The sequence below is a fragment of the Dermacentor silvarum genome, chromosome 6, assembly GCF_013339745.2.
Source record: "Dermacentor silvarum isolate Dsil-2018 chromosome 6, BIME_Dsil_1.4, whole genome shotgun sequence".
In the NCBI taxonomy this organism is placed as follows: domain Eukaryota; kingdom Metazoa; phylum Arthropoda; class Arachnida; order Ixodida; family Ixodidae; genus Dermacentor; species Dermacentor silvarum.
In genome coordinates, this window is record NC_051159.1 from 152577784 (window position 1) to 152603530 (window position 25747).

Genomic DNA, 25747 nt, shown 5'->3' on the forward strand with positions numbered 1-25747 from the left:
GCCGATTTAAAATGTCTGAGGTGCAATATTTTTTTGCTGACTCAAACCACTAACGGGGATTGCATCCGAGAAAAGAAAAAAATCAATCCAAAAGAACTTCCCTAAACGCAGCGCTGAAAACTTGCCCTGAACAGAGCAAAGCGTTATAGCACGGAGTGGTGCGCAACAAGGCTGGGGAAACAAAAACAAAGAGCATAATGTTCTGGAGTTTGAAAGGCCTGTTGAACACGGAAGTGCATAAGTTGCTGTTTTGTCGATGGCTGTTATTTTTATATGAGTGGCAAAGTTTTGCGATTTTTATGTATGTCCTTTACGTGCGATTTTGGAGTACAGAGAAAAAGCTTGCATTCAAAGTGAAGTATTCGTTTTTGATCTATTGTCATGTGATCATATCGGAGAAGACCACTAATAGTGCTCTCTGACTGCATACCGCGGTTTCACAAATTTAAAATTGATACTGACAAGCTGGTTTTTGAGACGAACATGATAACTTTCTGAGCGCCTTACCTTTTCGCAGTCATGATCTGTTAAAAGCTCTCCACTTCCTCGAGCACTGCTGTTGACTTGCAGAAGCGAAGCAAACGAAGAAGGCGAGCATGTATCTTAAAATTGTTGCACGCCACCACGCCACTGGCAAGAGCATATGTGATCACATGAAAAAAAAAAAAACTTCTCCTTTATAAGCAAAGCAGTAGCCAGCACCACATTTGTGAACCAAAATATGTTCTTTGAGCATGTGTGTACAAAAAAAAAAAAAAAAAAAAAAACGTCGTGGATTTTGTCTCACAGTTGCTCTGTGTTTGAATTGATACTCTAGCGGTGCGTTTAACTTTAGACTTGGTGTTAGAGATAGTTGCTCACAGGTTATTTCTTTTTTGTTTAATGCTATCTGGTGCAGGAGAGCACGTGAGTATTCCTCTTCAGTCAAATTACCTTTAGTAAAAGCCCCATTTGTCAAATTACCGATCTCTCTACATGCACGTTACTTCTGTCGCTTATGTTTTTGTTTTTTTTATTTGCTTCACTGAAAATATTGCTTCTATTGCTACATTGTCAAATATTCTACATTGTCAAATATTCATTGTATTTTTTCAGCTATTATTGCATAAAAACCTGGCGAGTTAACTCTACTTAGGTTATTCAACATGTACTTTTTTCAGGTTCCTGACGAAGTTGAACAGTTAGATCAGCTTAGAAAAGCAACAGGTAAGTGGGGTTTTCACTCTGTGTGCATGTATCGTTTGGTGCCCGTATTACATAAAGCACTTCCACAAGTCTGGTACGGCAATGCACATGCATTTTTGTGTTTCTTTAGAAGCTTCTTTATTATACTTTCGTATGGACACTTCTGTTCCTGACTTTTGCAATCACGATGCAAGAATGAAAATTATTGCCGCTGTAGTACTGTATTTACCTTGAGTAAATTGGAGAGGTTGTAGTCAGAGATGGGAGATACATTTTTCTGCACAAGGGTGCCGATTCAGGCAGGTTTGAGCGAATTACAGCCAAGGCGCTTTGAAACAGCCATTCGGATATGCCATTACAAGTTCAAGTTTCAGGACATCTTACGCCTGTATTGTCCTGTTAGATACATTGGTTTTCTTTTTAGCTTCGCCCAATTTTAAAAATTGCCTGTGGTAGATACCACAATTATAACCTTTGAACTAAGTTACTCGATGAGGCAGACATTACTTCCGTGAGTACTCAAATTCGTAAAACATAACTAACAGAATATCACTAATTAAGTTTTTACTATTTAATTTAAGGCACAGGTTACAATTAACAAATTGTAACCGGTGAGCTTGAAAAGTAAACCTAAAACAAATTCAGAAGATGACACCGGTTTCGAGATATGCGCCATACGTGCTCGCCCTAAAAATGCGCTGTTGTTCCACTTACTTTTTTAAGAAAACGATTTATGCGCTTAATTGAAGCACGAAAATGACTGCAATGCCAATGCATTTTGTCGCACATTTTGAAAATTAATACCTCGAAGCTGATATCATCCTGAAAATTTGTTCCAAGTGGTCCCGCCTTGCGAACACACCAGCTACATCTCGTAAATTCGAATATGAGCCGTAAAGTTATAATTTAATAAGGCAATTAGTGCAATTTATGAGATAATAAATGTGATCCTTGTGGAAGATGCCTAGCTATCAGATTGTTTTGTCATTTAAGGTGCCGGTGAGCAGAAAAATAAGAAACCATTCTCGCTGAGTGGCGTTCAAAGACAAGACATTCCATTTGATACCAACACGCTTTAACCATTGCTCACGGCTGTTCAATTAAAATGAGTATATTAAGCAGCTCGAGAACAAGTTAAGGACCGCACAAAGAGCGATGGAGCGAAAAATGTTAGGCCTAACGTTAAGAGACAGGAAGAGAGCGGTGTGGATCAGAGAGCAAACGGCGTAGCCGATATGCTAATTGACACTAAGAGAAAAAAGAAATGGAGCTGAGCAGGTCATGTAATGCGTATGATGGATAACCGGTGGACCATTAGAGTGACAGAATGAATACCAAGAGAAGGGAAGCGCCGTCGAGGACAGCAGAAAACTAGGTGAGGTGAAGTTGGGAAATTTGCAGGCGCAAGCTGGAATGAGCTAGCGCAAGACAAGGGTAATTGGAGATCGCAGGGAGAGGCCTTTGTCCTGCAGTGGACGTAAATATAGGCTGATGATGATGATGATGATGATGATGATGATGATGATGCAGCTCGACGCAGTATGGCGAGGCGATTAGACGTACCACTTTGCGACTGCTTGGCAGAGTCCTAGGGCCCGGAGTTCCACTGAAACATTCGTTAGAGAAAATTTCAGTGAATGAGCTGTCTCTATAGACATCATAATAGGGTGTAAACGCGTTATAATAAGCATTAAATTGTTCTGATGTGCTTCTGTAAGCACAGTTATCGCAGAAAACAAGGATGCCGCATGAGTGGCGTAGTTTTGTTTGCCTTCAAAAACATAGTCGCGTAGTTTTTTCTCTCTATTTTGTTAGGTCGCTGCATCTCAACTGCCGTAGTTGAGTAGCTCTGTATTCTCGGTAGACTTGACTAACGGAACTCAAAATTCTAGCCTATATTGTAGATTTCCTGAAAATTTGAATGACGAAAGTTTTCTCAGTAATGTCGAAGTAAGAAGGAAAGCGCAATGGAATATAAACGAGGCACATGAAGAAGCCGGCGTAATTTATTCTCCGAAGGTATACAAGAGGAGCCGAAGAAGCGGAGCGTTGATTAAGGAAAGCAGTTCTTGGAAGGGCTTCATTGTTTGCCGAAGCCAATCGACCGAAGTCGAACTGAGCCGGGAGCGGCGGCACTCGGGCCGAGAGGAGAGTTACTAACATGTGTGACAAAGGAGCGGCGGCGATTCTTATTAGAACAACTTTGTTCGAGTGCATTGCCAAACAACGTTTTCAAACAAAAGAACATTCATTGCTGGAGTGTAACTAGTCGTGACTTTTTCCGCGGGCTTAAAAAAGACGGTCTAGCAAATGTCATTTACTGAAGCGCGCAGCGTTCGCTTCGGAGCACGTCCGAATTCCCGAAGACGAGCCTGCCCGATAACGCCTGCCCCTTCAAAATAATAGCGGTGTCCTTTCGAAAGAAAGGCCGAAAGCATCACGGAATGGTACAACTTTTATCAGTATCTTTATTGTGCGGACACATGTAATTATCCTAGGGCCGAATTCACAAAGCTGTTCGTTTGTAAAAGCTGTTTACCATTGGCGGGGCACTTCCGCTAATGGTATGTCAAATATCAGGATTAACTGGCATACTTGCTATTGCGGTGAACAGTTGTTGTGTAAGAACATTTCTGTGAATACTGACCCAAAACTGTACGATGTCATTTCGTTCACTTCAAGTGTTGTTTACGGTATTGTGAAATGATCATGGAACTTGGTGGGGCTTCAATTTCTGCTTTGAAACGTTCAGGTTTTTTTTTTTTTAAGTCTAAAAATTACGTTCGTGCACGTGAATGTTCCTTCCGTTTTTCACTATAATTTCGAGTTTCCTTTTCAACAAAATGCATTTACTTCAAATCGATCGAGTGGTGGCCTAATGAGAGAGATTCTTTGATTAATATGCAACATTTGAACGGAGAAATCGGAGTTGCGCCCCATATAAGGTTTCCTTTTGCGCATGAGATTTCTCCAGAATTTCTCGTAAGCCTTAAGATCGCCACGTCGTGCGCAACCACGTGGGCGGAGTGTTTTCACGTTTTGAGGGGGCAAAAGAACCGCCGTGAATGCAGTACATTCGAAATATCATTTTCCCCCCTCATGTTTCTTTCATGTGTCTTGTGCTTCAGTTATCGCATTACTGCACACGCCAACTTATTTTTCCTGACTGTTTAGAAAAGGAGATAGAAACAGAGGAAAGGCCGGCAGGTTAACTAGAAAGAAGCCTGGTTAGCTACCCCGTACGTGAGGAAAGGGACTAGTGACGTGAAGAGATAAAGATGCACATATGACAGTTGGTTGTATACTATAAATTAAATAAAGAAAATGAAGGCAGAGAAATTACCACTGACCGCACTGCAACTCTCTATAGCTTTGGCTGCTGACGCCTGAACGGCGGTCGGAAATGGCCTATATGGATAGGAAAGCAACAGATGGGGAGAGAGAATAGTAGAGATGATAGAGATAGATGAATAGGGAAGCGGAAATTGGGACACAAAATCCTCAGGCGGCGAATGTCACTGTCACAGTCTATCTCGCAGGTCCGCAGACAGCAGGAAGCGAACTTTAGCATTTTAGCGCATACTTCCGTTGTGACCACTGCAGTAATATCTTTTGTTCTCGCAGTCGCTGGGATGTCGAGATTCTGTAACGCTCTACACAGCACCGTCCTCTCCTTATTGTAACGTGGGCAGACACACAAAAATATGCGACTGCTCCGTCATAATCGTCACAGCTAAAGCAGTCGACTCATCCAATAAGAAACAAATATGACTTAGTGGATACAAAGCCACAGCCGGTACAACAGAGTTTCTTCAGACCTTGGTAGCGTAGGCGGAAGACATTTCTTCAAATCACGAGCCCGGGAATGTAGGTGACTAACCGTGGAACTCGTTGAGTTCCACAAGGTCAATGTACAATCCCGTACCATCGAGCCAAGTGGAGCTGCTGCTTATGTTCATGAGAGTTGAATAGAAACTCCCCCTAGGTGTGTTAAGAGCAGTCATTGGCACAACTATAAGTAAGTGAAGGTTTGTCGATACAGCTTTGCAGTGCAGACTGGGCAGCTGTACAGTGAAGCTGTTCAATTTGCGCAGGAGCCAAGGTGACGAAACTCGTAGAGGCGGAGTCGTCTCGCATCGTTAACGTGGACGGCCAGGTGCAAGCTTCAAGTAACAAGGAGAAAGCTGGTAAGATATCTTGCCTATAATTTTTCTTCATCATTAAAAAAAATGAGCGTACAGAAGTCGAAAGAAAAAATGTCCTTGGATGTTTAGGGGCCTTCAGTAATAAAGAAAACCCAATGATCAGGCTGCCTATAGATCGCGTAACTGGACCTTACCGACACTGTCCCCTAAAATTTTGGTGCTGTGAAGTATGCATACGGTGCTTACAATTAAAGAATCAGCTGTGAACCAGTCATCGAAACTTTGTGTTTCATTTTACCACTTAGACACATCTTGGTCTGGTCAATATTTCTGAACCAGCACCCGCAATTTCGAGCAATTAACAGATTCGCTGATTTTTAATTTCTAGAATGTCTATCCTATGCTGATATATTAATGTTTTTTTTAACCTGAGCGGCTAGAGTAATGTTGGAACGGTTCAACGGACACAAGAACATATTAGCCTAGAAGGAGGAGGAATAAACTTTATTTAGAGAAATGAGCAGACGCTAAAATCGTCCGAGGTGGGCGGCGTCCCTAGAAGTAATATATTTATAGAGTAAAAAATAGACGACTTTTTAAGATGAACAGCTGCTTTGTATGTCCGAAATGACCCAGTAGTGAAAGGCAGGTAGTGACTTCCAATTTAAATTTCCACATTAATTCATCGTGACGCTTTTAATTGTGGGAAATTCTGGCCGCGTTAAGTTAACCGTGCTCTTGACTATCGTAGCACTTAGTTGGCTCTATTTGTAATGATGGTATTTCGTAATTTACACTTTCCACATTATTTTTTGCCTCCGCATTCGAGCGTGATGAAAGCACACGCGTCTTCAAAGCCCTCATTATTAGTTTTTTTAAATATTGATATGAATAAATAAGGAGATGTTGGCATCGAAATATGGTGCCGACTAGTCCTTTTCTCATGAGTTACATACATCACAGGTTAAGACACATAATCACAAATTTCAAATAATATTAGATATAAACACAAAATGTACATTATAAAATCAGACCTTATAAAGTGACTCATGTTAAGCGTCAGAAGCACCACAGATTCAGTACAGATACACAATGGCAGTAAGAGATAAACGTGCATAGTAAAATTAACCATTATAAATGTTGTAAGCACTACAATACACTACAGATGTACATTTAGTATACATCAACACAATGCGCATACGCGCAGCGAGCGTTTTCACTTTGCGAAACTCAGCCTTTCTCCGCAAGATATGCGACCTCCTTAGATTTGCATTGTATATCAAATGGGGGGATGCGTTTTGTCGGTGTCATTACGAAAGAATCCTGTTACAACACTATTTACATAATGTAGATTCTGCTGCCGCTTGGTCCCTGTATTGCGTTACTTGATGTTCTTACCATTACGGTTTTTTTCAATGCCCAGCCTGATTAATAAATGTTTCCATCCTCGGTATCAAATATTGATACCTGGTTGCTATCCTAGGCTAGCCTGAATCAGATAGCTAAACTTGATCCATCTGCACTGCGTGAGTCTAAGCACTTACAGCATTACTCTAGCAAAGATCTAGTTTCAGTTTAAAAAGCAAAAAAAAAAAACATTAAAAAAGAACAAAGAACCGCAAGATGCGTATCCTTTGAAAACCTGCATCTTTTTGGGGAATACGATTAAGGTCCCTAAGTAAAAAAAGTCTAGGACCTTAAATACGATATGGCCACTGCACCTCCTGGCGGAAGTCTTGCAACCGCTTTATTGCGCAATGGAGGCTTCTGCTTTCATTTCAAACTGACGCGCTGGGCTCAAAACCAAACTTAAGGCAGGCATTAGAGTGCTGATGTGGGGTCATTTGGTTGAACATCGACATTCTTCCCATCGATCTGTTGTTTGCGCTGTTGTTTCAGAATACCCATGTACAACTCGGTAGATGTACAGGGTCGACCACATCTAAGGTGAACACCTCATTAGTATTCAAGACATCATAGAAGCTGATGTTCAGTACATAATTCGAAACATCAGTATTGTGTTTATCGACACCATGATTACACATCGTATAACGAACATTTCACTCGTGAAGTAGAATATACGCCGTAGTTTTACTGGCTTGAATACTAATGAGGTGTTCACCTTAGATGTGGCCGACCCTGTACAAAGAAAACAAACCTTTATTGCGATAGCGCTTCCATGGACTCTCGAGGCCCATTCTCGTCGTCATGCTCTCACGGTATCAACGAGCGTGCGTGGCTCGCGCATGGAGTGTTAGAATGTTTGTGCAGTGTGTTTGGCTGCAAAAGCGACGAAGCCAAGTGTTCCACTCTATAGGCTCTGCCAGAGCCATATATATGACAGTGTTTTGAATACCGCTGATCGCACGAGCGCGCACGCGCACTCAATAGCGTTCCTACAGGACAGCTGTGTGCGTGCCACATCGCGGTGCGTGCACTGATATAAGCGGCACTGGGCTGCGAACGTCGAACCAAATCTATCTAATCCTGTCTTTGGTCGCTGATAGACGCCGGTGGTTTCCCTTCCGTCTCATCTCACGCACCATCGAAGTGCGACGCCAGTAACGCCGCTGGCGGTGCTCCTCATCACGCTTAACTATAGGGAGCCTACAGCGTTGCACGTAGGCTCCCTACGCTAAACGTTGCGAGACAGCGTAACCTTTTCAATGATTTGCCTTCGGGTGAAACTGCACCAACTGCCGATGGCGGTCTTCTTATTGGCGGTTGGCCTCTTTGGTCACGCAGAGCACGCGTGGACAGTCGGGAAGAACGAAGAGTTGCTCAAGTTATTTCGGGTGCATGAAGCTTCTCGACAGTGTTGGCAGAAATTATTGCTGCGCGAATCGGTCGGTGGCACTGCTTCGAGTGACGCTCATTCCAGCACGGTATATTGCCTGTCGCTTGGCGCTTGTCGTCATTGATGCATGCACTGTAAGTTATTGCGGAGCTCAGACAACGTCGCTGGCGTTTTGCGGGAGGCCCAACGCTGTCGCCGATATATGGTCCGATGGTGGCAGTTTAATAAACTCAAATCGATGTGCTAAAACAGAGATTGACTCAGCGGATATGATATTCCAGTGCTGAGCACGAGGGCGCTTGCTCGATTCCCGGCTGTGGAGGACAAATTCATATGGTTGCTGAATGCAAAGCGCTCGCGTACCTCGTTCTGTGTGCATGTTAAAGAAACTCAAGTGGTTAGATTAATCCAGAACATTCTACTACGGTTTCTCTCATAGCCTCTGTTTCGCTCTGGGACGTTAAACTCGGTCAATCGCTAATCGCTCGTCGTCACGTGCGCGTTCGTGTATAACAAGTGTAGGAAGTCGACCAAAAAGTGGGCATGACATATAGTTGCAAATCACTAGGTTTAGCAGACCACTGAGTAAGTGGAACATACAGACAGTCCTGTAACGCCGGCTTATACAGTCGTCACACCACAATCCGGCCAAGGTACTTTTGATTGAAGTTTTTACGTTCTAGTGGCCTATTAGAGAGGCTATAGTTCTCACAGAGGTTCTCCACCTCTTCTATTTCTATCACCCCTTTGCATTATCTCTCCGCTATTATTACTCTCGTTCTCTCCCCCATACATTTCCCAGAGTGCAGGGTAGCAAACCGAAAGCTCTTCCAGTTAACCTCCCTACCTTTCCCAACATATTTCTCTCTCTCTCTCTCTCACTGTGCTCATATCAAGTAACAATGGGCGCTTGCATGTTTACGCAATGGACGCTAGACGATCGAGTTTTTCAAGCTATAGCACACTTGTTTGAGAAAGAAACAGAGAGAATAAACTTGAGTAAGACCATAGCAGATTAAACTTTGGGTCTCATGTTGCTTCAGTGCGTTGTTTCAAAACTGCGTATATACTTATGCAGTGAGCACAGGGCACCTTGTAGTTTAGTGATCAGTCCGTTCAGGATATTTGCTCCACAGAAGTACCCGCAAATTCTTCATTTCCAAGAGTAACATCAATTCTGGACTGCACATGCGAGCTTTTAATTATGGCCAATGCGATATCAAAGCTCCTTAGGGCACTCGCAACAGTTAGTTTCCATCTTTTGAGCACGAATATTCGTGGGTTTCAAAACGTATTCATTTTGCGTACGAAAGCTTGTAGGAGGCGAAAAACAAAGAGATTTCGCCTCTTTTAACAAAAGCATTCAATCATTCAATTTTGTACCACTACATTCTAAAACGAACATATGATACTTTGAGGTCAGATGACCCATCAGAAATATAAACCCTTATAGAAATACGACGAAGCAAAAAAAAAAAAAAAAAAACACACTAATGGAAGCTCTGCCACTGCCGTTTTGGTGTATTGCATTGGTGTTTGCATTACATATATTGCCTTATAATACATTGGTGCTTCCCTTTCCTTCTTGAACTTTCCTTTTTGGCTAGTCTGTGTCGTAGAACTTGTCCACTGCAATGACGCCGAATTCTTTGGAGATATTTACGTCAAGCTTCGTGACGCTGCTCAAAGAAAATATAGTTGCTTAAATGCATTGTTGTGATGGACGCAGTACTTTTGAAAACCACGGCCCGTATTCCCGGAAAAGCTCTTACGCTAAAGCTGTTCTTAAGCGCAGATTGGAACCAATCATGATGTCGGACATGTTGTTAGCGAAGGTGATCGGCCAACCGCGAACAGCACTTACAAACAAAAAGCTTTGTGCATTCGGACTCTGAAGAATTCGCTCGTCTATTCTTTCACCTCTTTCCACGTGTTGACGAGTTGTATGCTGACGAGTTTATGCCGAAGGCCGCAGTGCACGTCAGGAATGTAAATCGTCAAACAGTGTGTCGTTCCACGCATGTGCGGCATGAGAGTGCAATACAAAGAAACTAGGGAGGTTTACACTGTTGACATATAGAAATGTCAGATTCCTTCGGGCTTGTGTAGGAGAAAATGTCAAGCATGCTACACGCGATCCCTTTCTTCGTGGCACTGGTTTCTCTTATCAAAGGGAAACCAGTGCGACGTGACAGTCGACGAACGCATAGGGTAGAGTTTCGTTGCTGTTTGTATTTTTTGGTAGCAACTGACAGCACAGAGCGACGGAAAGGCACGCTCCGCAACAGTGGTCAAAAAATAGGGGTCTTCGTCGTTGGTGTTTATGCCAAACGTGTAGAGCGCGTGGGATTTCTGGAAACCAAGGCGACATGATGGGGAAGAGGATAAACACAGCATACAGGCTCTCCATTGTTGTAGCAGCCGGCACCACCGGACGAAAGAAATACTTGAGGAGTGCATACATAATCCACGGGAATTCTATGAGTTGTACTCGGTTAAGAAGGCATGTGGCGTATAGATTTCGCACTTTTTAAAAAGGGAGAATCCCGCAGGAGTTGTCCTTAGAAAGGACATAGACGTGTAGATAAAATGAAAGAGAAAGGAATAAGGGGAAAGGCGGGATGTTTAAGCGAACGGAAGCATACAATTTGCTACTCTGCTCGTGGGGAGGGGAAAATAAGAAAGGTAAAAGTTAAGGAAAGAGAATGTAAAACACCATCAGGCAGTTACAACACAAGCACGAAAATAAAATACACTTTTTATTTAAGATCTTTCTGGCGTATCCAGAATGACCTTCCTTCTGCATCCGCCAACGCTGGAGTAGCAATCATACGCTAAACATTTCGTATTCGCAAATAATTATTTCTTATCCACAAGGAATTTTCTTATTCGCAAAGAACTTATTCGCAATGAGCACGTGTCTTTCTTCTAAATTTCTGTGTTATTATGCGGCCTGTCTAGCCTTTATTCCCCACCCCCCTCATCCTTCTTACCTTCGGTCAAGTACGTGCACCCCCCCCCCCCCCCCTTAAAAACAATGGCTACTCTATTGCGCAGGTGCCTAAGGAGTCAGGTAAGATTATTCTGTTCATGTGTATCATTTCCAGCACACCCACTGAAGCTGTCCTCATCTCCCCCTCACATTAAGGAGCCCACCATTATCCGCGTACCGATTGAGGAACTCACTGGACAACTTGCATAACGCTTTACCTAAAGGCATAGAATTCTTAATGCACCTTATATAGTACTTGATGTTAACGAATCCAATATCCAGTTATCTGTTCTACGAGAAATCACCTTGTGAAATTTGAATCGGCAGCGATAATAGAACTTTACACATGGCTAAATTGCCCCTTTAATTACAATTGCTTGCAGTGAAGGACGCCAAGACCGGAGCGACGCTTGTGAGCGTCAAGGAGAGCTCGCAGTTGGAACAGCGCGGCCCGGGTGAACGGCCTCACAGCGTGTCACGCACGCAACTAGACGTGCCGGCGCTAGGCATCCACGAAACCAAGGTCGAGGACTCCAGTAACAACAACAACCTGCAGAGGCAGCTGCAGCTGCAGCAGCAACTGCAGCAGCAGCAGCAGCTTCTTCCGGGTCCTGGCCCCGTCGAGAAAAAGAACTATGTCCCTTACTCCTGGAACGCAGAGGAATCGGACCGTACCGACGTGCGTGTAACGGGCGCTGGAAACGTTCACTGCTCATTCTTTGGCTCATTGCTGTGCAACTACATGGAACTCATATCCGGCGTATTTGCTGCATGGCGCCGCATGCGTCGACGCGTTCACTGTGATATTCATTAGGAAGAAATGTAATCTATGTGGTTACTGGAGAGGCTGGTAGTTAACAGTAATGTGTGTCATAGCAGTAGCCACGGCCACCGGATAAAAAAGAAACCTTTTGTTTTATCCAGCGGCCGTGGCAGTAGCATGAATATACATATAAGCAACGTGACGCTGCAAATACGATGAAACTGCGTTCTATGTGGCTCATGGTCTAGAAAGTTCAACTTAAGCTGAACGTCTCATCTTCGATGTTTCACCGTGATATCGATAACGTATTCGGGAATACCTGGGGTAGTCGAGACATACTACGACGATGTGTTGAAAGATAGTGGGTTGAAGGTATTTCTCTGCTGTACGAATGCTGCCCAGCGAAAAAAGTGCACCAAAAAGATCTTTTTAAAGATAAATGCCACTAGCGATATCTGCATCCAACAGATGTAAACCACAGTCGATCATTGCTGCAGGCGTTCTGTCCTTCTCGGTTGATCATGGCGTCACAATGTGTCGTGATTGGTGCTAATGCCATCTGTACTTGTACTGTCATGGCAACACAGTATTAATAATGCTTTAGGATGTAGCTCAAAGGCGCTGTTTTGAGTTGTTGTGATTTACTTGAGACAATGCATAGAATTCACTGCTAAAGTTCTTGTGGGAAACTGTACAGGACTAGGTGCGTAAAAGCAGGTGTGTTAAGGTGATGCTAGAGCCATAACCACCCATAGGTAGTTTAATAATACTTTCAGTAAAGTGAGGCAGCTTGACTGCTTGAAATGTTGCGATGAACTGTTAAGGCATAACTGTGCCCAATTGCGGTATCTGTGTAGCACACGTCAATTGTAGTCTAAGACCCTAATATATGTAAGCAAAGGGCGCACATCTTAGGCTTCACTGGTTCCGAGGAAAATAAATACACGTTGTCTTTGTCTTGTATATTTCATGCAGTACACCCCTACTGACCTGGCTGAATACATCCTGAGGACAGGAGACGAAGAAGGAGTCGCCATGGCTGTGGAAGAGTTGCTCAGGCAAGGAATGGTAAGAGGCTGAAGTTCATTCGAAGTAAAGGGGCAGGAATGAGCCTCACGTCTATAGTGCTGGCTGCGTGTGCAGTGCTATACGAAGACATTCTTTAACCGTCCTGGAAAATACTGGTTTCAACGAGATACCTTAACGAGTTTTGCATATCCCTTAGTTAGATTTGTGTCTGTGCGTGGTGTGTCCATTGCGTATAATTTTAAAGCGATAGCTTTCCTTAGCTACATCACCCACTCTGGATGGACGTTGGCCGATCTAGCACAATACAAACTGGGAGGAAATTGAACTTGGGGCGACCAGGGGCGCTATAACGTAAAATGATTCCAAACTGCTTTGATTCCAATTTCTGCAATCAGCCTCCATGATTGGATAAAACATTTTCGGGCCACTCCCAACTTCGCCTGTCTGTCACGCGACGTCACGAAAACCGCGATAGCTCCCCATCTGATATAACGTGTACACACTGATTACGCATGATTAAACCGCACAAGAGAAAAATAATCATTCCTGATTCGACGCCTTTTCACCATTAGCCCTCTGCTATTGGTCCAATGTTTTCTGGCTACGCCCACTTCGCCTGTCTGTCACGCTACCTCACGAAACAGCGAAAACGCACACGTCAAAGTGACGTGTACGCGAAAAAAAATGCAATAATATGCCTAACGAAACTGAAAATTTTTTTCAATAACCACAGACTGCCTCGTTCCGAAAGGAATAGATGATGGCTGCCCGCCGATCGCTCAGGCCCTAACTACTCGCCCCTGCCGGTGAGCATGTATTTATTTGCGCATGATAAACCTTTTTGCGTGGCAGTAAAACGTTATCGAGCCCTTTCGGCATGCATACGGCATCGCTCTGCCAACTCTTTTTTGCTGAGGATCCGTTTTAGTGGCATTCTTATCCTTCCGTTGCACGCCGCCGCGATTTTCGACCAGCCGCCGCAAGCTAAGTAAGGCGAAGCGGACAAATCGGAGAAGCCGGCACCACCATTTTCCTGCGGTTATCTATTTTCACTGCGCTGGCTCGTCCCCATCGAAACCCTCTCCACTAGAGTGTGCTCCTCGCCTCTTGTCAGCCAATTAGATAAGAAAAACCGCTGAGTGTAGACAATGTTATTGGTTTTGAAAGCGAACAAAGGTGACCTCCTATAAACGAGGAGAGTGTTTAATTGGGTTGTTCAGACAACGCTGCGGGTCACCGCCCGATGCTTGCGTCGGTGGTTACGTAAATTTGAGGTCAGGAGTTTGGAATCAAAACAGTTTGGAATCAAAACAGTTTGGAGTCTATTTACGTTATAGCGCCCTAGGTAAGTGCTGTTTGCTGTCTGGCCTAGTAGGCAACTTGGGCCACTGATCACGTTCTATGGGTATATACTCGGACAGACAACTTCGGCACTGTATATGTAAGACTGGCATGTTCGCATTCTTGGCCGATACCACACAATGGATGCGCCAAGGTGACACAAGGGGTGACACTGGGTGACACAAGCGCGCTGTGATTACAACTTTATTATACAAGGTCGTGGTGTCATTTAGCATTGTTGTTGGCAGCGAGATTGCCACTTCGTGTGTGTGTGCTCATGTGCCCTAAAGGTTTCGTGATTCACGGATGGCATGGAGATATGCAGCACTACTCAAGAAAGCTATCGCCGACTTTGATATTCATCTTCGATGGTTTCTGCCGCATTTTACTGTGATCGTTCTAATAAGCAGTAGCATGCCAGACATACTCAAGGCAAACATTTCCAGTTCTTATTGAAAATATTCTCCCTGTATTATTTGATGCTTCCGCGACACACCTGCGTAGCCAGTTAACCTGGCCACCCGAGTATGTTTCCATCGTTTCTTCATTGTGCAGTGAAGTGCCATCTCAGAATACATTGCCTACATGAAAGATTTTTATCAATAAGGCACAAACTACAATGCAAAAAAAAAGACGAACCAACTATGAGTTTTCTGCTCCAGAAATATACAACAAGACAGTTTTATAACTGCTGCTAGTAAAGAGTTGGATGTAGATAACGTTAAAGTCATCGTTGAAGTTCGCACACATTTCTAAGCTCGCTTATGTTAGTTTAGTTTATAGACTACTCAAAATACTTTTGTAGCTTAAAAGCACGTTTAAGCACAAAGAATGGAGACTATAGAGGAGAGACAGAGCATGGTCCTGTCGTTTATGTGTATCCCCAGTCTTCGTCATTTGCACTGCAGAAATAGTAATCCACGTGTTGCTGAAATATGCCCCCTAAATGCACAGAAAAAGTAGCAGCTACGCTACTAGATTACCGCTGTGAGCAACCATTTATTGTCACTTGGGATGGTACTTGGACGATGGCCAGTAAGTGGCCTTGAAAGAACAGCGACACATATTTTTATCAGTACTGAGAGGGGGCTTAAAATACTACGGCCGAATTTATGCAGTCACTCGTGTTCACTTTTCATCTTTCGTCTTTCTTTCCCCTCTTGAATGCGCTAGTGTTTGTGCGAGCAAAAGTGTCCTATTGCAGGACCTACCGCATGACCTATCGCAATAGAGAGAGGGGGGATATAAGAAAGGCAGGGACGTTAGCCAGTCAAGAGTCCGGTTGGCTACCCTACGCTGGGAGAAAAAAGGGAAAGAGACTGAAGGGAGAGAGAAAGTGATCGTTAGCGGAAACGGGGCCAGTTATTTCTCTCTAGGAAAACAAGGAGTAGGCACTCCACAACCTTACAGTAGCAGAGCTGGCGCCCTTGGAACGTCCCTGTTGTGGTGGCGTTTAGTGGCTTTGGCATTGCGCAGTCAGGCCCGAGGTCGTGGCATCAAATCCTGGTCACGGCGGTCGCATTTAGATGGGGGCAAAATGCAAAAACGCCCCGGTACCGTGCATTGGATGCACGTTAAAGAATCCCAGGTGGTCAAAATTAACCCGGAGACCCCCACTACGGCGTGCCTCATAATCATATCTTGGTTTTGCCACGTAAAACCTCAGAATTTAATTTTCAATTGAAGGCTGTCAAACTGCAAAAGTAAATATATAGCAAGTTGCCTGTGATAGAAACTACAATAATAAAGCGTGTGGATGCAACAGGGTCGATAAAGAAAAAAAAAAAAACACGCTCTCACAGATGTGGCCCGAACAGAACATGCCATTCTGTCTTGTTGATATTGAAAGTGTAAAGCCAGGAAGGGGAGATAAGGAACAATGGTTTATTCAAATCCATAACAATGCAAATGTAGGAAAGAACATTTGTTAGGGCGCACAGTGCACTTGACAAAATGGTGAGGAGTAAACGGTTAAAAAATAACAAGAGTGCATGCACAAACAGAAACGAACTCACAGCACGGCATACTCATGGAAAATAAAGCGAGTGGCGCCGTTACTATCAATAACTGTCGGCGGTGTAAGTGCAGCCGAGACAGGGCGCCTCGCCTAGTCAGCGGGCAATTTCAAAACGTCGCTCCCATTTCTTGACTTAGGTAAACTTGGAAAGTGGTGAACAGCTGTACCTATTTTCACGTGCGTAAACTCCGCTGCAAGTACAAAACTTTCGAAGCGTTCGTAGGCACCACCTCCCACGTCCTTTCCTAAAATAACGTGTTTCCGTTGTTTGAAATCCTCCTTGAGCCGTTTTTTGCGTTGTGTTATCCTTTGTCTAATACCTAAAAGTCTTAAAAAAAGATGCATGTGTACTTGTTTCGTAAAACCTTGTTTCGTGAAAAAAGCTCTGGCTGCCGGAAATATATTCATATAGAGGCTATATTTATACAAAAACTGCCACAGGAGCACTTTTTCCAACTACTTTTTCCAGCGTCGTCAAAGTTGCCGCCGCGCTCATTCATTCATTAATTGAAACGCCTGCATCAATTCGAGGCATAACCAAACACATTTTTGTTTTCTTCCGCACGATGAAGCGACAACGGATGACGTAGATCACAATCTCCCGCCTCCATTCTCTGGCGCAGATGACGCGAGAGGAGGCCATCGTGTACCTGCAAGACGTCAAGGCAGAAATGAACTACATTCGCGCTCAGCAGGAGAAGCTGCGCAAAATCCAGGAGCTGCGCGAGGCAATCAACATGAAGAAGAAGGACGAATTCAAGGTGATGATGGTGATGATGATGATGAATTTATTACTCGTGTGTGACCACGACGTACCCACTGCCTCTTCGCGGACTCTCCAAATCTGCTTCATTGAGCCGCATGCAATGATCTTTTTGGATATGCAGCATCCAACATAACTTCCGAGGGCATTTTTCCCCCTCTGATCATCACGGAGACAGAGACAGAAGAAAGGGGAAAGGCAGGGAGGTTGACCAGATGGGAAGATCCGGTTTGCTACCCTACGCTGGGAAGAGATGGGAGGGGGAGGTAAAGTGATAGCAAAGTAGAAATAAAGAAAATAAGGAGCACAGACACACAATCACAATCGGTCACAGGTGGCACAGCAGTCATCACGGAGATTAGGTAACAGGGCGTGGGCTGCTCTCCCTTCCTCTGACCTCAGAAGCTTTACGGAACTAATTGCCATATGTCCTGCTTCTATCTATCTATCTATCTATCTATCTATCTATCTATCTATCTATCTATCTATCTATCTATCTATCTATCTATCTATCTATCTATCTATCTATCTATCTATCTATCTATCTATCTATCTATCTATCTATCTATCTATCTATCTATCTATCTATCTATCTATCTATCTATCTATCTATCTATCTATCTATCTATCTATCTATCTATCTATCTATCTATCTATCTATCTATCTTTTTCTTCGAACTTACGCAATCGTCGTTGATCTGATCAAACTCACTATTTATTTTTTTATTCGTGCGCCGGACTAATTACAATTATAGGTGTCTTAGTCTTGTATTTCTTACCCATGCGGCCTTTTGTTGCAAAGCTATACGTTACGTTGGACGTTGTTTCTAGTGCTTTTGGTTTCTCGAGCTGTTGAATTTAATACGCTTCAAAATGATCCTTACTCAAATATGCACAGGTGCGTGGAAATATATCCAAGGTTGGGCTTAGAGAGGTCTCTGTGCGCGTCATGAAAATCTGAGTCAGTTCTATCACGCTGGAAATAGTAGCTTATCGTATTAAGTAACCTACCAGGGTAAAAAATAACTCTGTCGCCGGTCAAGGTAATATTAGCAGAGTAAGGAGATTACGTATGAGCCGGCTAACTTGTTCTGCGTTACGTCTCTTACTTTTTTGGTTGCCATCATGGGCAACCTAATTGGCTTTTTCCGCAGTAGGCGTATACGGTGTCATCAATGGAGCGTTCATTCCTTTATGTGTCGGGCATTCTCCAAGCGCAAAGTAAACCAGAATACGAACTCTGCAGACAGAGCGATCAATACTAATTTACGTCCGCGAAATTTCAGTTCTTGCATTGTTACTGGACTAACGTCAGGGGTCTCATTTTACAGGCGACTGACATTTAATTATCTGCTTTTTACTTGCTAATTAGCTGCTCTGTTCGAGCGACCCGAAATTTAGGTATCAAGTGGCCGATGGAGAAGTATGAGCAGCGTTTCTTTTTCTTTTTTTTTTTTTGCGAACAGCGTCCAACTACTCAGAGCAGGAAGCTGTGTGTGACAGCTGTTCTTAGCGCTCTTACCAGTATAGCAGGGCAGTCCTATTTAACACAAATGGTCCCACTTCGCCTGTCTTGCTGCTACCACTTGTCTATAAACCAGGCGCACGGGTATAGCGTGTTGTTCTCGTTCTTGCTGTTGTAACTCTTTAAAACTGACGCATGCACACACAACCAGACACACACAGACAGACTGACTCACACACGCATGCACCATATACACAGACGCACATATACACAACCCCCCCCCCCCCCCCCACACACACACACACACCTCATCCTGCTCCCCTTTACCTCACGTTCGACTCCCGATTCTTTGTCGTCTTAGGTAGGAAGCAATGGATAGCGACTCCCTCACAAACACATTTTATCAAAGTATACTGAAGTAGTAACCCAACCAGCGTTATTAGACTGTCATGTTATAGTTACATGTTTTTTGTGATCGACGCTCCACGAGCTAGTACAGTATGTAGTGTGCAGCCGCATGGCAAAACACTGTTCCTTAAGCTTGCCGAAACATGGTCTAGGTCTAAGGGGTGCCTCGAAAATATTTCGCGTATTTCTTGCAAAATTGCGCTTCGTGTTAACATTTTGGCGCACAGGTTTCGTGCACGGCATCATCTAAACACCTTCAGGACGCAGTACAATATCTTTAAGAGTACTCGCCACGAGCGAGGAGCATCAAACTCTTCATAAGGTGTAAACCAGTCAATCAGGTTCCTTAGAGTCCCCACCTCTTTTACACCCGCCGAAAGCTTAAGTGCTTCCGTAACGAGTATATACTGTGCGCTGTCAAAAATAAAAGTAATAGTGATCGCTCCATCTTGTACGCTCAATAGTTAATTATCTGCACCATAAGAATGTGTGGTTTGATTGCTTACTGCTTGCGAAGTACTGCGTGTATACCGTTGGCGATGTGTCATGTTTTCGTTATATATATAGTGTCTGGCTGTGTTTTGTGGTACCACGGCGCTAGGAGCCATATCAGGCATACTTCCTGGCCTTTAGCTCTAGTGCCTTGGCAATCATGAAATATAATGGTTTGTCAGAATCAAATAAATAAATAAATAAATAAATAAATAAATAAATAAATAAATAAATAAATAAATAAATAAATAAATAAATAAATAAATAAATAAATAAATAAATAAATAAATAAATAAATAAATAAATAAATAAATAAATAAATAGTAACTAAAGCCCATGGGCTGTCCATGCATTCGTAAACGGTGTTCTAAGCCACGGGCTTTAAAAAAAGCAGCAAAATTCGTGTTCTTGTACTTTTGCTACATAGTGAATACAGTTGGGCGGGATTTATCAGGAGAACGTTAAACACTAGGGATTTTTTATTTGTTGTGTGCATTGGATTCATCAAAGTTCTTGGGATTACACTGCCTAGGCAAACGACTACACACTTGCATTAGGTGAAAAGGTGTAGCTGTCGCCAGTAAACGGCGACACCTGCTTTGCTTATTTTTTATCTCAATTACAAAAAAACAAAGGCTACACACTTCACCATGTTTTTGATTTCAAGCACGTGTTCTGGTCTCCGTGATGGCCTTTGTGCTCTCTCTATTTCTCTTCTTTATCCTCTCTTTTCCACTCCCCGGGCTCAGGTAAGCAAACCGGATATTGTTACCTGGTTAACCTCCCTGTCTTTCCTTTTGTTCCTCCATTTCTGTCGATCTTATACTGAGTGCGTTTTACAGCGTAAGCTGTTATGGGCTCATTCCAATTGTCGTTTCGGGTCGCGATGATGCCGCCCGCGGGCGGCTCCCGCCGCGTAGCCGCTGTCGCTGGAAACGCGAAAAAGTACCCGATTCCCGCCGGGATCGAGCCCACGCCCGCTGCGTGGGAACCGGATACTCTACCACTGAGCCACGCAAGCGCTTGCTAACGGGCAGCGGAAACATGCCTTAAAATGCTCCAAAGCACGCAGGGGGAGACGACTCGAGCCTCCGCCAGTATGGTGGCGCCATCTAATTAAGGTGCCTGCAAACCTGGCGCGCTCGACATGTAAGTTGCAGTTGTAAGGCTTGATCGGGCTCAGCAGACTGCTGTTCAGAGAGCATTACAAGCCTCAGCTCGCCGTCGACGCAGGGCGGACAGTTCAGGTCGTTCTCGTCAAAACGAGGCGAACAGACTAGAGCACTGCACGGGCCGATTTTTTCAGCCCGAGCCCGGCCCGGGCCCGTTTTTACGTTGGGCGGCCCGCCCGAGCCCGATAAAAACTTTTATGGCGAGACCCGGGCCCGGCACGGGCCCGGAAATAATCTATGTTACCCGCCCGGCCCGGCCCACCACCCCTTTACCTTAGGCCCGAGCCCGGCCCGAGCCCGGCTCGAAACTGGCCCGAACCCGGCCCGAGACCGAAAAATACATGTTTTTCAGAGTTGAGACGCCCGAGAATAACTCGCTGCACGTTACATGCACACCACCAGAAAGCCCGAGCCCGGCCCGGCCCCGGGTCAAAAAGCACACGCCGTGCCTGAGCCCGGCCCGAGCCCGTGAAAAAACTGCTCTACCCGGCCCGGCCCGGCCCGTGGGCCGGGCCGGGCCCGGGCTTTCGGGTAAGCCCGAGCCCGTGTAGTGCTGTAGAACAGACTGCCGCGAAGACCCTGTTATGCGTGGTGTCCAAATTGGAGCTACTCTTGAGCCGCTCGACCAGCTTACGATGCGACTGTGCTCCGGAGCTTTGCCCACTCATCACCATTCACCCCGTGGATATGCGGTGTTTTTTTTTTTTTTTTTTGTGTGTAAACAAGGTCCATGTCATAGGTCACAGCGCAGTTCCTGTGCTGGTGTGCAAGTGTGGGTGCACTGACTGCCTCTTTATTATTATTCTTGTTTGTGTTTTCTTATCTGCCCCTTACTCTAAGTGTGGGGCAGCCAACAAGGCACGGCCTTGGTTACCCCCCCCCCCCTCCTTTCTTTATTGCGATAGCAATTATAGGGACACTCTAAGCGCATCTCTGCCGGTGGCGTCGCCGTCATTATCGCCGTATTAAGTCCAACGGCGATACGAGAGAGAGAAAGAAAAAAAGGCAAATAAAGACAGGGAGGTTAACCAGAGATTATCTCCGGTTGGATACCCTGTCCGGGGGAGGGGTAAAGGGATGCGACAGAAGAGAGAGAGAAAAATAAGGAAGAAAAGGGGAAAAAAGGAAAGAAAAGAAAATCACACACACACACACAGAACAGAACTGTTTCTGTGGGCACTGTCACGCAGTCAGCGAAGGCGTTCTCGTGTTGCATAGTGTCAATTCGTTCCATCCTACGTCACATAGTGTAGAGTGACAATTTTTCACTGAGTCCGGTGTCTTTTAAGTAACGCAGCAGTGCCTTCAGGGCGGCTCGCGCCGTTGTTTGTGTACGCCAGTTTCCAAGGATGTTGTTTTCTGTTATTGGGCTTTCATGTTCAGTTGATATATCGTGGCTGAGAGAGCTGCTCTCTGAGGGTTGAAACGAGGGCACTCACAAAGAAGGTGTGCGATTGTTTTGTTGCACCCGCAGAATTCACAAAGTGAATTGGCCATTTCGATAAGAAAGGAGTACGCATTTGAAAACTGCGATAAAATCGTCGACGCGCGCCGTACGCTGCGTGCGCGAGTGAAAGCGTGCGAGGGTGACCCGGCAATCGCGGCTAAATGTAGCGCTTGCGAGGGAGGAAGGCAGGCCGGAAGCCCGCGGTCTTCTTTCCCGCGTGAGGCACGGGGGCGAGACGACGGAGATGGAGAGGGAGGGAGGGGGGGGGGGGTACGTTCTGCTCCGTCGGCTGCTGCTCACAGCGTGGGCGCCGTACCCTAAAAGCGATCTGCGATGTGGGCGAAGTGCGCGCCCGCGCGGGCTTCATCTTCAAAGTGATCAGTGATGGGGACAAAGTGCATGCGCCGAGTGCCGGTAGCTTCGTATCCGCTGTGCTTTCGACGTTTAGTTGGCGTTGAAGCGAGACGAGAGATGTTACGAAGGTCAATTTGCCCGCTGCTGCTGGCGCGGTTTCTCACTGCGGCGTTTTCACAGCGAGTTTCCGCGGTCATCGAGGCAGATGTGTTCATGTTTACCTGTGCGCGTGGGACACCGTGCTTGTCTATTTAGTTATTAAGCGATTGTTTACAAGTTTACACGGCCCATTAAACTACTATCCTTGCTTCGTCCCGCTTTCTGCTAATTTGCTACCCCAATCGATGCTTCGCCTTTCGGGCGAAACTGGGAATTTTTTTATATTCCATCCCTCTTTTTTGAAGTGATAATGTTGTAAACAGTCACATGCGCACACGTCTGCAGCTCCGCACTTTACGGCTTCTCTTCTTCTTGCATCTATCCGCAGGCGCAGCGTCGTCTGGGTGAAGCTCTCCGCACACGGGAAATGGAGCACTCGCCCAAGGCCCCAGTCGCCTCCAAATCATCGCAGAAGGCAGGCCAAGCTCCTAACGCCAAGGTGGCGGCGGCAGAAAAACCAAAGTCTCCCGCCGCCAAGCCCGCAGTCTCTAAGGAAGTGACGCCGCAGGGAGCGTCAAAGGCTGGAGGAAGCAGCAAGGCGGCCGGTTCTCCGAGCCTCTCAACTCCCGCAAAGACCACCGGAGAAGACAAGAACAAGGCGTCGGCGTCACAGCACCAGGTGTTTTCCCTTTCCCGTAAATATTGACTGTGTACGGACTGCGTATGGACGGTGCATAGTTCTTCGTTGACAAACTGTGTAGGGATAGCTCGTGTCCGCAGTCCGCAAATACTAGTGACGGGCACGGCCTGCCTATGAATTAAAGGAACACGCAAACATACAGACACGGAGCAGCGCAACACGACAGGCACCAAGAACAAGAAGACACATACAAAGCGCTAACTTTCACGAGTTGAAAGTTAGCGCTGTGTATGGTGTCTTCTTATTCTTGGTCCCTAAAATCCTAAATAAATTTAAAAAAAAACTCAAAGCCCTTCCACCCTGTGAAGAGGGAAGTCCAGTGAAGCTGGCACTCTGGTGGGATTTGCTATGTTGGGGTTTAGCTATATCGGGGATTTGCTATGTTGAATTTCTCTACAGAATGGTAAACCGACCCCTTTGCTACGTACTCGGGAAGGAGGCTTCGGTGCCGGCTCCGAGTACCACAATGGGGTATTTTTTAACACTTACGATCGCTATACAATGCCCGGCCCTGAAAGAACTGGCTCGGCGTCCACGGGCAACGGCGTTCCTAGCGAGCTCCTCACGCTTTTCTACGACGTTCCCAGACAAGGGTCCTTGACCAAAGCTCCGTATATACAAGCAACGCTAACGGGAACTCCTCTCAAGCCCCACTCCTCCAATGACCTACTTTTTCAGTACACCGCCATTGGTTGGCGCGCCTCATGCTCCCCCCCTCCAACGCGAGCATTGGACGGCGCGACTTACGTCAACCCTCTCACAGCATTCTCACAGGATTGAGCTCTTCTTTTCCTCTCCTCTCCCGCTCGGTCACGTGGCTTTAAAACACGCGGACACGATCTCCTGGTACCTAGCTCTTAACAGCGTCGTTGTAATAAAAGTCTCCATTTTCATATTCATTACAGTCTTGTAGTAAATTTATATCATTATCGGCATGCGATTACCACTTGCCCAATGTTTCTACAATCTGAAGCTGACTCCTTGGTCACGGACGCAACTACCTCGCAGGCCTCGGCTTCGTCAAGCGGAACAGAAGCTGAGAAACGCGGCGGAGAGAGGCTGATGCTGCCTGGTGGTCTGGCGCCCAACAAGCTGAGCGTGCTGGAGCTCGAGCGACTGGGAGAAGAGCAGCGAGTCCGGTCAGCGCAGCAGCAGGCCGAAGAAGACGTGCTGGGCGCGCTGAAGAAGCTGCGAGGCTCATCGCTGTATGACGAGTACACGCTGGAGGAGATCATCTACTGGCTCGCCAAGGACATGTTTGCCCACAGCATTGTCAAGGGTGAGGCTTTGACGACGTGGAGCTTGAAAGGCTCTGCACATTTGCATTCTTCTGACAGTACGTAAAGCAAAGTTTTCTTCATCGAGCCACCCCGTGACCTCTGAGACACAGCGTATTGGCCGAGTGCGTTTGGTTTCTGGTAGTTCTTAAATCGATGCGCACTTGTTCGGCTGAGGTGCCGTAGCTTCGCCTGCAGAGCGGGAGCACTAAAACCTGCCATGCACTCTGACATGGTGATCACGGGTTGGGTCGATGAGTTTTGGCTTGAATTGTGCGGCGCGATGCTCTCTCCTGGTCTCCTGGCTTTATGATGCACTATGTTGCAATCCCTCCAACACTTTACTAACCGAAGCTGTTGCTGCTGTCCTTTCGAATAGCTCATACACAACACAGCAGTCATATAACAAATCTGCTTATATAGTATAGTCATTTTTACTGTCTACCACTACGGAGGTGCCGATGGCCGGCTTTGTTCTCTACTGAATTGCACATTGAAACAACAAACAGTAACAACACATCCTCCTTGTAAAACCAAAATACGTCAAGTGCGTAACTCCTGATTACGGCAAAATTTTTGTGCCTTCTTTCATGCGATTTGGGGCGTCTGATTGGTCAATATTCCGCCGCGTAAAGTGGGTTGATGAATCACGTGATTCACGCGGGTCACGTGAATCACGTGATGGGGACTCCGCTCCGCGTCTTGCCGTCTTTCCGGGTCGGCACGTAAACGCTTTGCTGCAAAGCACTATGCAGAAGGTAACAGTGAAAATATAGGGTGCGTTAAGCACTGTGCTATCACGTAGCGTTGACGCTCGGTAACTTGCGAAGGGTTTGGCGCCCATACAGACTCCGAGACTGGTGACGTCTGTGCATGTATTTCGGAGGCCACAGCAGGTAATACTGTAGCTAGCGGGCAAGACAGTATCGTGTTCATCGCAAAAACGTTGTTCTTGAGAAGATGGCCTTTTTAGCTGCGAGATCCTGCTGGTGCCGCAATAATTGAGTTCAGAGCCGGTGGTGTTGCAAAGCGTGCTGATCCAATTTTTCTTCTTTGCAGGGGATCAGAGTGCCGAAGAAGCCTTAGCGAGGTTTGCCAACTTTGTGGAAACCGAGGTGTCCCAAAACAAGCTGTCTGGTGAAGTTGAGAAGAAAGTTCTCGGTGAGTGAGACAGCACCTTCGATGCATTTTTCTCCGTTTTATTTGTTATAAAAATTTCTTGAAGGTTACTCTTCTTGGCTAGCGTGAGGAAATATACGAAGAGCACATCAAAACCTACGGGCCATGGGTACAAATGAGAC

The 25747-nt window shown here is 45.5% G+C and overlaps 1 protein-coding gene across 1 annotated transcript in view; it reads left to right on the top strand.

Moving 5' to 3' along the window:
* The first annotated feature begins 1145 nt into the window (after window positions 1-1145).
* Window positions 1146-25747, top strand: part of LOC119456254 (uncharacterized) — a 31396-nt gene continuing 6794 nt past the window's right edge. The window contains exons 1-8 of the mRNA XM_037717906.2: window positions 1146-1206; window positions 5280-5372; window positions 11503-11798; window positions 12858-12950; window positions 16893-17030; window positions 22858-23148; window positions 24178-24448; window positions 25506-25607. Of these exons, the coding sequence (XP_037573834.2) occupies window positions 1146-1206; window positions 5280-5372; window positions 11503-11798; window positions 12858-12950; window positions 16893-17030; window positions 22858-23148; window positions 24178-24448; window positions 25506-25607 (1345 nt within the window). The remainder of the gene's footprint in view (window positions 1207-5279; window positions 5373-11502; window positions 11799-12857; window positions 12951-16892; window positions 17031-22857; window positions 23149-24177; window positions 24449-25505; window positions 25608-25747) is intronic.